Source organism: Pieris brassicae, chromosome 10 (genome assembly GCF_905147105.1).
Source record: "Pieris brassicae chromosome 10, ilPieBrab1.1, whole genome shotgun sequence".
Lineage (NCBI taxonomy): Eukaryota > Metazoa > Arthropoda > Insecta > Lepidoptera > Pieridae > Pieris > Pieris brassicae.
This window is the reverse complement of record NC_059674.1, coordinates 18,956,660-18,968,213: the sequence shown is the minus strand read 5'-3', so window position 1 is coordinate 18,968,213 and position 11,554 is coordinate 18,956,660. Positions and strand designations below refer to the sequence as shown.

General features: G+C 38.8%; 1 protein-coding gene across 4 annotated transcripts; it reads right to left on the bottom strand.

The window, feature by feature from the left end:
- Positions 1–2,157: 2,157 nt before the first annotated feature.
- LOC123714928 (zinc finger CCCH domain-containing protein 14) lies at positions 2,158–8,665 on the bottom strand. 4 transcript variants are annotated; one of them, XM_045669609.1, is made up of 12 exons: positions 8,417–8,664; positions 7,959–8,001; positions 7,286–7,453; positions 6,575–7,200; positions 5,722–6,026; positions 5,558–5,638; positions 5,368–5,473; positions 5,171–5,298; positions 4,941–5,093; positions 3,688–4,286; positions 2,462–2,623; positions 2,158–2,390 (listed from the first exon to the last, which is right to left on the bottom strand). In XM_045669609.1, the coding sequence occupies exons 1-12, from the start codon at positions 8,453–8,455 to the stop codon at positions 2,191–2,193; spliced, it is 2,610 nt and encodes an 869-aa protein (XP_045525565.1). In that variant the 5' UTR covers positions 8,456–8,664; the 3' UTR covers positions 2,158–2,190. The 4 variants fall into 4 exon arrangements, with proteins under 4 accessions (XP_045525565.1, XP_045525563.1, XP_045525564.1 ...); XM_045669607.1 differs by having other exon boundaries at positions 5,171–5,473; positions 8,417–8,665; XM_045669608.1 differs by having other exon boundaries at positions 4,941–5,090; positions 5,171–5,473; positions 8,417–8,665.
- Between the last annotated feature and the right edge of the window lie 2,889 nt (positions 8,666–11,554).

Below are 11,554 nucleotides of genomic sequence, written 5' to 3'. Positions count from 1 at the left end.
GCTCCTTAAAATAACCGTACATGTTGCCATGTAAAAGGAGTAGGGAGGTAGAAGGAGACCTGGCCGCAGACGCACGTCTTCGTTGTAAACCTTAGTAGACAATAGTTAGGTCACAGCACCAAGTCATTGTTTAGATGCAGGGCATCCAAATTTAAAGTAGCCATTTTGATCGCCAACCTTTGAAAGGATAGCATTCTCGTAAGAAGAATTTTACGAAAATTGTATTTTACTAAAAAAATTACGAACTGTGTAGTTGGTTTTTGCTATCTGTCCTATATGAAGTACAACCTTCTATTATAATAAAAATTCAAGGCAAAATGGGTAGTGTGGGATCTTCGCCGAAATATCTATTGCCAAATTACAAACGATTTACTAATGTAGGCAGACAATTGGTTCCAATTGCGTGTGACATAATGATTTATTGTGAATCATAAACTCATTTTTACTGATGTTTTTTAAGGAGCTTTAAGCGGTAACCAAAATAGTTTTTCATGATTTTGAGTGTAGAAAATTATTTTCCACATTTTAAATTTTACGATTATTTCCAGCTGGCGTTTGGGAATATGCTGCGGGATAAGATGAGTGAACCCGATCCATCTCCATTTGGACATCGATTGGCGTTTCTGCCTCGTTCTAGTAGTTATAGGATGTACCTGATGACGAAGATTTACAAGTCTTAAGCTCAATTTTTTACATTACCTGTGTCTTTAGATTGCCATCAGTCAAGCCCCACTGATCACCACATCGCTTACCGTCACACTCCTTATATATCTAACAACAGCTGGGGCGAACGCAGCCTAGCTTACCTAACCACTATTGCGGTACAACATTTTTTTCTGCTAATGTATTTTTTTTATAGGAGTCAGTGACATGCATTCACGCAACCATAGAGTTGTAATATGAAGGGAAGGAAGGAAGCATGCTCTGGCCAGAAATGGTGCCTCCCGTAAATTGGATTTTTGTGGCACCATATATTTATCACGTAACTAAATCATGGACTTGCTATCACAGCTAGATAAAATTCACCTGCGGACATTTTAACAGGCGCGTTTTTTTTAATTATTTAAACTTAGTATATAACTGAATAAAAAAAATTCTGAAGAGTAAAAATCCGTTTTGTCTCCGTTTCAGGGACCTGAGCAGACGCAAGACGGCTTTTTGGGTAGGATCAAACAGTTGAATCATTCTCAAAATTTTAGTACAATTACAATTTTAATATTATTAAACAATAATAATAAGTTTGTGGCAAATACTCCATGTCGTCACATCGACGCTATCTTGTGTATCTTTTGAATGACAAAATATTTATCACATAATATTGTTAAGAGCTAAGGGATCGGATAGAAAATGCCGTAGATTTCTTCAAGGGTTTATTTCTTAAATAAATCAACGAGGAATTTATAACCACCAATTACTCGCAGAAATACACAAAATGCAGTGAAATCAATAATTACTTTAATTACGCACATTTCACACAGTACTTTATCACTTGTCTACGCTTTATCTTTTCGGTGTTTATCTCTTGATATCGCATTCGAAACTAAACTAACTGGCAATAATCTTTAACAATATCCGCCTCTCTAGAGGCGGGATTGCTACTAAGTAGCGATTGCACAATTCTCTTTGTCTTTATCGCACATTGTTCCGTCCTTGTCGTACAGCATTCTAGAGTGCTCAGTCTAGCTTCGAGAAGGTTCCGATCTTAACTTTCACTCGCGTATCATTCCGTCCTTGTCCCTATAAAATTTGGTCTAGAATATTCCTTCAACAAAGTGATATAACTAGGACCGAAAACGGGTTTTGTGAAAACTGCACTCGACTACGCAGGTTCTGAAACTGCTTGAAAACATGTTTCAGCCTATTGAAAACGATTTTCTAATATGTGATTGACCGTCCCCTGAAACGGTCACAAATGACATTTTAGCCTGCCGAAAGGTTCTTCAACTAGTGAAAAAATCTAGAGACATCGCAGTCAACCCGTCTTCGTAACAATATGTATGGAGGTCTGGCTATAATTATCACGGCTGGCAAATATCCCATTCAAATCCATCAGAAACGTCCGGGTTTTGGGATCGATTCGCTGTTTAACTTCTAAGAGTTAAATTAATCATTGGATCTCAAGACATTCATCCTAGCGGATAAAATAAAACACAAAACGACACCTAATATATATAATTAATGGTAAATGTTTCAAAGAGTGTACATCTTTCCCGGAACGTCAGCGTGGTAGAAATTGCACTCGAGCCTGTTCGCGCAGGCCTTGCCGAAGCGACAGGGCTTCGGATGGTAGAAGTGGCACGAAGGGTTCGCGCAGTTCGGATAAAATTTGCACAGGTTAGGAATCGAACTCGGAACGGATTTGAAGTTCGCGACGGGGACCACGTGGGAGGCTGCAATCATATTTACTTTGTTAGCAGAGCTAAAGTTGTCAAACAAATACGAACGATCGCGAAGTACAGACCGACGGAGGGCGCGTCGTGCGCGTAGACGCAGCCTCGGCGGGTGCAGGAGGCCGCGAACTTGCAGCGAGGGTGCACGAAGGCGCACGAAGGCCCGAAGCGGCACGAAGGGAAGGCTCGGCACCACAAACCTCGACGCTCGCTGCCTGCCACGGCTTGCGACACTATCGAGAGGAGAGCACGTATATATATCGCAGCCGACTAGCTCAGTTAGCCGCTTCACCATTTGATCAAACGGCAATTGATGCCAATGATGATCTATGCTCAAAGCTCTTCAAACTGTCAACGTGGCATCGGCAAATGCTGTTCTAAAGTTTAATGCAAAATACAATAGAAGAGTGTAGTGACAATGATAATGTGAATTTAGTTGTGGCCGACACGAGTAATTTAATTTTGAAAGCCAGTTTCGATCGAAAACTTGTTGAATAATAGTAACGCACCAAGAATAGGTATTGTGGCTTTAAGTGGCTTTTAAAGCAAGGAGATAATGCAACAAAAATTGAATCTACGTTCGCTAAACGAGCCGTTAAAGTGGCTTCTGAGCTGATGAAGATTTTTATTGACATTTGAAGGACAATGTACCCTACATTGTGCAATCGGACAATGGGCGTGAATTTACTGAAAATGTAATAAAATATTCAGTTGCAACGCGGCCTGAGTGCCGAATTGTTCATGGGAACCGTGTCGTCCTCAAAGTGCCAAATCTGCGCCAGTTAACAGGCATCTCGTAATGACTAACATTAATGATTATATTGATATTATCATTGATTACAACAATCTTCCTTCCAACAAGTGTTATTTAGTTTAAGATCTTACTATTAGCTTGTGTTTTTTTCTTCTTAGCTAGTTTGAATGTTTGCACACGTGTTATTTTAGGACTTATAAATAAAGAAGCAATCGACACGCTGAAAGTATGAGCCCGTGGTCTTCATCCATCCAAGAATAAAAACAAATCCGTGCAATATTAAAAAGCTTCATTCTGTCGATTAATTGGAAGATACAAAGCTTTATTGTAAATGTGAACCTAAAGCCGGTTTAAATGGATTTGATTTTCCATCCTCTATAATTTTAACTAAAGAAAAAGAGCAGCAGTTGACAACGGCTGCATATCATTCAGACGTAGGCCGTTAGTAAACCGGCGCTGTTTATGAATATGCTAGTTGGTTGCTTGACATATATATATATATATATATATATATAATAGAGCGACGCGATGCTAGATACTCACGCGGAGGCACCGCATCGTATTTGTTCGCGTCGGTGAGAGTGGTCAGCGAGACGGAGTGACTGTCACTGCTCGCGCTCACCGTCCTCTCTCTTCGCGCGTCTCGATCTCCCGCTTTCTTATCCACGTCGAAGACTATCGGCGACGCCCTTCTCTTCTTGACCGCAGGTACGTCCGTCGTTACCGCACTCGGTGCCACGCCCCTCTTTCTCTTTTCCACCTTCTCGTCTTCCCGTTTTATAATAACTTGAGTTCCGCTGTCCTCGCTCGTGTCGCTCAACCGTTTCTTTTGGCTGACGGCTGACGAGACGGGCCCGCCTCTCTCCTTCGGCTCCTTCTCCACTTCGGGTTTCTTTTCGTTCACTTTGTCGTCGACTGGCGCCATTTCCTCTTCGGCCTTCGCGGGTCCATTTTTGTCTTTTTTGTTTATTTCTTTTTCCTTTGTCGCTTGCGGTGTAAGCTTTCCTGATTCACCGTCGTCGTCATCTAATAGACCCTCCGTCAAAAGCTTTTTGGCCAGGAACGCGTTCGGGTGGTAACCGTCCATCGTTACTATGAATTGTGTGTCTTTGTCTTTGTCGACGGTCGGATTGTGTATATTTCTGGAACAAAAAATCATTTTCTGCTCGTATAGTGTGGTAATGCCGAAGAACACATACGCGAGAAATAATAAAGGATCGATATTATCGCTATACATATAAAATCGTAGAAACCGCCTAGCTTTTAACAAAATATTGAAAACGAATTGGGGAAATCTGATCTGTCTGCCCGTAATACATCTAATATAATTTATTGACCGGGTACAGGAAAAGTTTTCAACGTTTCCAGTAGATTCAAGTTCTAATTCAGTGACATCTCTCTAAATTATGTAAAGAATCCATTGAGATTTTCGAAAGTGAAAAAATCGGGCTCAGGCCGCGGGATCAGCCGGGCGACGGGCACGTTTGTTAGGTGTGCGCGTATAACCGTCTCTCCTGCGCTGACGACATCGTCAGGAAACCGGCATCCTTCAGACCCAAAAAATCGATGACGCGTGTCAGGCACAGAAGGCCTGCCTACTTCTCTATTAGAAGAAAACAATGATAACGTAACAGGGATAAATACATCTGAGGCCCGGACGGAATAAGGTGGCGCCGCTGGTTTCCGGTTCGACGGGATGATTCTCACTCGCGTTCACATTAACCGTAACTTTCATTCACGAAATATTTTAAAACGTACATGTCGAGTTTAACAAGTTCACTAAAACAAATACGCACATGGTCTCCACCACGAGCGAGTCCGCGGCGGAGGCGGAGGCGGAGGCGGAGGCGACGGCGCTCCGGGTGGGGACGTAGGCCGAGTTCGAGATTCTCTCGCTCGAGGCAATCGGAGGGTATTCGTCCTTCGCCCTGGTGCTGCTCACGAACCTACTGGAACATGAGAGATTTCGTTTGAAGCGACTCAGACTTCCGCTCGTGCTTCGGGACGGAGGCTCCGGACGACTCACTGCGCTTCGTCGGTCCGTCCGTCGGCGGCCACGCGGATGACGATCTTGTCGGGATCGACGCAGCGGCGCATGGGCAGCACCAACGCCCGCTTCACACTGGACGGCTCCGTCTCCACCTTGGGGGGAATCTGCAACGGACGGACGGAGTTCAGTCGCTCTCGCCGTTCGGCGGACGGATCTCGGCCGACCGGACTCACGTTCAGCAGGCTCTTGTGCGCGTCGGCGACGGCCCTCAGCAGCAGGTTGGAGGCGGAGGCGTCGGCTCGCGGCCGAGGCCGGACCCGCACCACGGACGCGCACACTCTGCGGACACACACACTTTGAACTGATTCGGCGCGCTCTCCGGGCGGAGTCGACCGACGAGAGCCGCAGAAGGCAAAGGCTTACTTGGAGGTGAGCCTCTTGGCGCTCCGGTCGTCCGCCTTTCTGGTCTCGACCGGCTCCGTCGTCTCCCTTTCCGGCGTGAAGCTGGAACGATAAAATGGAGGTGCTCGTTTCTGAAGAAGACTTTCAATGAAAAATGAAACTTAAATGAATTCGCAACTAACGACCTTTCGGGGCTTAAAGGTTTTCCCGTCGCCTTGACTTCCGCGTCCTTGACCGGATTTCGAGTGCCGAGCCGCTCTCTGATGGGGCGTTTGGGGAGATTCAGCTCGATTTGGGGCAACGTCTCCGTGGGGTCATCGGGCATCCTCGGGACTTCAACGGCCGAACCGTCCTTCGAACGTTCCGTGGAAAGCTTCGGGATCTCGACGGGCCGGTCCGTCCCTTCCTTGGGGATAGACTTTTGTGTATTTTTTTGAATCAGTGCATCTTCCGAAACGACGAGTGCCGCTTTCGTCGGTTGACTAATTTCCTGGAATGTCATACAGCGTTAAATATGACAGGTCAAAGATCTGGGAGTATATTTACGTAGATGAGACGTCCAAAAAGGCTTACGGAAAGCTGGGGTTCGTATTGCGAAGAGCTTATCACTTCACGAATATCAGGGCAGTTAAAATTTTATACAATGCGCCAGTGAGAACAAAATAAATTCACCCGTTGCCCCAAAGGGAGACCGTATGGAGTGTATCAGCATCAGCTCATGTTCTGGGTTACTTACACAAGAGTTGCATGCTCTATTGTTAGTAGGACAAGGTAAAGAAAAGGCTTGAGTGTGCAATACGACACTTTTTGAGCAACTGTATTACAATAGGACATTTTTAATGTTTTTATGCAGGATCATCGGTGTGGGTATTATTGTTGTTCCATCACATTAGTAGTAACTGTGAAGATAGAATAATAATGTGGAATAATAAATAAATAAACATTCAAATTGCTCGTGTGATCCGCGATTGTTTCCGATTTCCGTCTACTACTGAGACACAAAAAGACGATATGATAAATATATGTGTTCCGGCTAACCTGAAAGACATCCTCGGCAAAATCATTCATCAACTCTTCTGCCTCAGTTCTTATATTTAAAAAGTCTTCATCATCGGACATAGAATCTAATTGCTCCACCAATTTCTGCTTTAACCCTTGTATTTTGGCTTCAATTTCATTCATTTCTTTCAATGCACTCTGCCTCGGCACTTCGTTTGAATTTGAGTCAGAATTTTGTGGTTCTGTTGAATTTGTGTCTGTCTCCAATATAGAGGCAGGATCTATTATTGGTAGAATCTGCCTCTTATCTTTAATGAAGGCCTTAGTTTCCATAATTGTAATGTCATCTTTGTAATTATCGAGGTTGACTCCATGATTCTTGAGGATTTGACCAGCAAAAACATCAGTTATTGAGGGTTCAGAATGTTTTTCCATATTCATTAGCAGCGGTGGAATATTTGGACGGATCCGCTCATGGCTCTTGCTTCTCTTTTCTTTCTTGCTCTTTTGTAATTTTTTTTCTTTCTTGTGTAGAAGCTTTTCTTTTTCTTTCTTTTTTGATTTTTTTAAAAAATCACTCCTTTTGGACTTGTCTTTATCTTTCTTTTCCTTTGATTTTCTGTCTTTTGATGCAGATCTTTCTTTGGCTTTCTCTTTGTCAATTTCTGAAATTATATATAAAATATATGTATTTATTAAATTAGAAAACCTACTATTGTGCTTCAACAAACATTACATAACAATACATACTTAGTGGTGCAGCAACTGTAACTTCTTGCAATTTCTTTAAAACCTGGTGCAACCAATTCACAAACAGTTCTGTATTATCTGCAAGAAATAGTTGTAGGTCATCCTCCATTTGCATCTGAGTGCGTTTGTTAGCAACCATCACCATTACATAGTCAGGAAGTTCATCATCTGAAGAAATATTTAAACATCTTTTATTTATTGTGCAATTAATTATTCTTATTGCATACAATGGTTCTGTAATAGCATAATGTAATATTATGCTATTGCAGAAGGAATTTGGTAAAAATATGATGCCTTAAATAAAGAATCATGAATCTTATCTAACTAACTTAGAGATTCTACCACCTCAGTCTATTTGCTTGTTCCTGTTGTTTTGGAAGCATCCTTTATAAGTTGGGTTTGCATATTTTATGTACATTTACACAACATTATCACATTTATTTTTATAACCATGAGTCCGAAGAAGATGACATCTATTAAATTACAGCGTGAAATTAAAAAAAAATTGATGTGGGGTTATGGTGATATTGATTGATATTGATCAATATTTATGTATATAAATATATTATTAACAAAATATTATTTATTTTTTGATAATTCAGAATTTCCATATGGAACTAAAAATCCTTTACCACCCTAAGAAAAAAAATTAAGTAATTCATAATTTACTTACCGACATAGCATCCCAGTTCGGTCAACTTTGCCTTAATGGCAGACTGAAAAATATAGTTTAGTTAATGAAAATATTCAACAATTATTTATATATTCATTTGTATTTGTTTAAAATTACACATTCAAATTATACTCTTCATCAAGTTTATATTCAATCATAGTACTTCAGATGCCAGAGACCCTAAACCATGAATGTAACACTACTTCGACCACTACTTGAGCTATGTTATAAATTAGGCAAACAATTTGTGCCATTGTTGATATTTTAACAATAGATAGAGCAGTACCATAGTTTGAATATTAAAATTAACTCAATGAAGCTTATATCATCAATAAATGAAGATAATTGGATATAAGCTTTATGTTTAAAATGCGATATATTACGAAAATATTATTGGGTTCAGCTTATTTTATAAAGTTGGAAATTACACATTATAATGTAAACTTTCTGCAACTTACGCGCATTTTTTGGCCAATTTCGCTACCGACCACATCCATCTTTGCTACTTTTTCTACACTTAATACTGTGCAAACATATCACTCTTAATGTACTTTATCTCAGAAACCACATTGTTTTTCAATAAAATTACATTAAGTTTTACTTTTTAGTTCCTAATTGCTACAAAAGATATTTATTTTGTAAGTACAGGTAATCATACTATTATATCCCAGAGTTTGCAGTAAAAATTCGTAATTTTTTTGAAGTAAACACTCTTGTCAACAGACATCATCAGACAGCTGAGTTAACATTTATTTCGGTCTTGACAATGATAGCCGACAGTATACGTTCTTAGCAACGCACAGATTACATATGTTATTAATGTCCAATATGCAAATTACTAGGTGCACTTATCATGGAACAAATAAGTATCAATTACTGGCATTGTAGGCAGTAGGCACTGCCATCGAAATCGTATCGTGTCATGAAACTGTGATGAAATAAAATCGTGGGAGTTAAGGTGTCAACGTGGTCGAATTAGATTTACTTTTATCTATTTTGCAGCTAGGATAGGAATCGAAGCCCACCACTAAGAACAAAAATATGCATTTACATGCTGTTTTCGCTAATGTAGTCTAACACAGACACCGGTCGCATCTAAGGACTGCTCTCGGCTCGTACATAGGCAACAAATACGGTAAGAAGACTTATACGAAACGATTAGATAGCTTATTAGAAATAGCTTTTCGCACTTTTATTTCAAAATCGTTAACGAAATTTTTACTAAATATATCAATGCTATTTTGTTTAAGTCGTCAAAATCTATAGAACGAATTTAACTTGTCTATTTGCTTTGCCAGTATTTTGGTACATGGCGCTAAATTTAAACGTTATTAAACTGAATTTTTTGAAATTTAAAACATAGTTATTAGCAAAACTGTTACTACATAAGTTGTCACCTAGCACATACGGAATTGACTTAAAAGTCTATAATACAGTATTTGTTTACCTACGGCCGATTTTGACATTAATGTAAATATAAGATACAGGTATCACTTATTCCACGTCATTCAATTTTTATCGCAGACGTCCCTACTCATCGGCAAAGAAGACAGAGGGTGTAGGCCGAGAGAAAAAGCCGGCCTAAAAAACTCCCGGTACTCTTAAAATAGCAAATAATCAACTATCAACACTTATTGTAAAACAAATATCGCAGATTTAAAAGAAGTAGCTTGTTTAGTAGATAAAAATACCTGGGGTAGTCCCAGAAAAAGCTGTGATACTAGACTAGACTAGATAATCGTTAACTTTATAGTAAGCCTCTTTACACAGCTTTTCTTTATAGCAGAAACAAAAGAGCCTCTGGGATTTAATTAAAAAATATATTAGTATCCCTTTAATATACAGTTGTATTGTCCATATTCAATACCTCATCATATATAAATAGGTCAATAGAATCAATAACCCTTACATTTCGTTCTTTTTCGCATTAAGCAGAAAAGCTTTTTCGCATACTAAACCAATGTACAATCGAAGAGAGAGCATTGTTCACATCGTCAAAATTCATTACTTTTCGTTTGATTTTAAAAATCAAGGATGTATCATCAGCAAACGATACTATCTGATGTTTTTTCTTTACCAAGAAAGGTACATCATTTATATAAACATTTAAGGAGGAAAGGGCCAAGAATTGAACCCTGTGGTACCCCTATATTTACTGCCGACCCAGAGGACCAACCTTCACTTCAACCTTCTGAGTTCTACCGTGTCTAAAGTTAGAGAATTCAGTGCGGTATGCTTTATGTCTTGATGCCGCAGTTTCCCGATTAAGGTCTCGTGTTGGACACAATCAAATGCTTTGGATAAGTCGCAGAAAATACCTAAAAATAGCGTCATACGATTCTTCCTAAGCCTTAAGTATATATCTATATAACTCAACACCGGCATCGCCTGTCGAGCGACCCTTGGTAAAACCGAACTGATTATTATGTAACAATTTGTTTACGTTAAAATGACTTACTAGTTGATTTAGTACAGCTTTTTCAAACATTTTACTACAAGTAGGTAGTACAAAAATTGATCTAAAGTCACTGGGGTCGGACTACCTGCTTTAAATAATGGATTTACTTTACTATGTTTCATTAGATCGGGAATAGAAGAGCTTAGTAGAAATTGGAATGTCAGAAAAGTACTTATCAAAAGCAATCACTATCTCTTCGTTAGATTTGATTATAGAGTTATCGACACACAATTGGATGTCGTGATTGCGATCTTTGTCTCTTCCAGCTTCACAATCAATTATTTTCAAAGTCATTTTAATTTTATCAATACTATTCTCAATCTTGTATTTTATATTTTAAGACTTGGCCACGTAACAAACTTTCTTCAATAATTTCGAACATATAGAGTAAATTCTTAATTATGATTGTATGAACGTGGTCTACTTTTATAAATTCCCGCTGTCGCCCAATATATTATGTCTAAATATCACCATTCGCCTTTTATTTACTGGAATAAACACACTGCTCTTTGTCAGTTGTTTTACCATTTGAGCTACGATTTGTTTGCATTGCTTCATCTGTAAATAGATTATCTATAGATGTAGCAGTAGAACTAGTGGACTCAAGAAACAAGTTTACAAGATTGTAGGATTTTAATAATAGATTGAATTTTTACTCATTTATTTCCTAAGAAATCTTTATTAAAGTCACCATATACGATATTATACTTATTGTTTTTAATACTAATTTTACACAAAATTTCCTCAAACTTTTCTTCAAAAAATCGTAAGATGCACTTGGTGGTGTGCAAATACTCCAAAGCTCGTTCTACATACACACAAGATTAACTTATATATATTATATATGGTTTTTTAGTTTAGTCACAGGACATTAATGCTAGGGGAATAACATTTTAAGTTGAATTTAATGTATTGATATAAATTAATATGTTTATTATTAGTCCTTATAACAGCTTGTATTCGGTTTAAATGTAGTAACATTGTTTTTAAACAAAACTTTACATAATTGAAAAATTAATTATTGCAAAAGTGTTGATATAAAAATTAAAGTTACTATAAAAAGTAATCATAGAAAATTTTAAATTAAACGACTGCACACCTGAAATAGAAGCCGACCATTTAACAAATAATTTCAAAA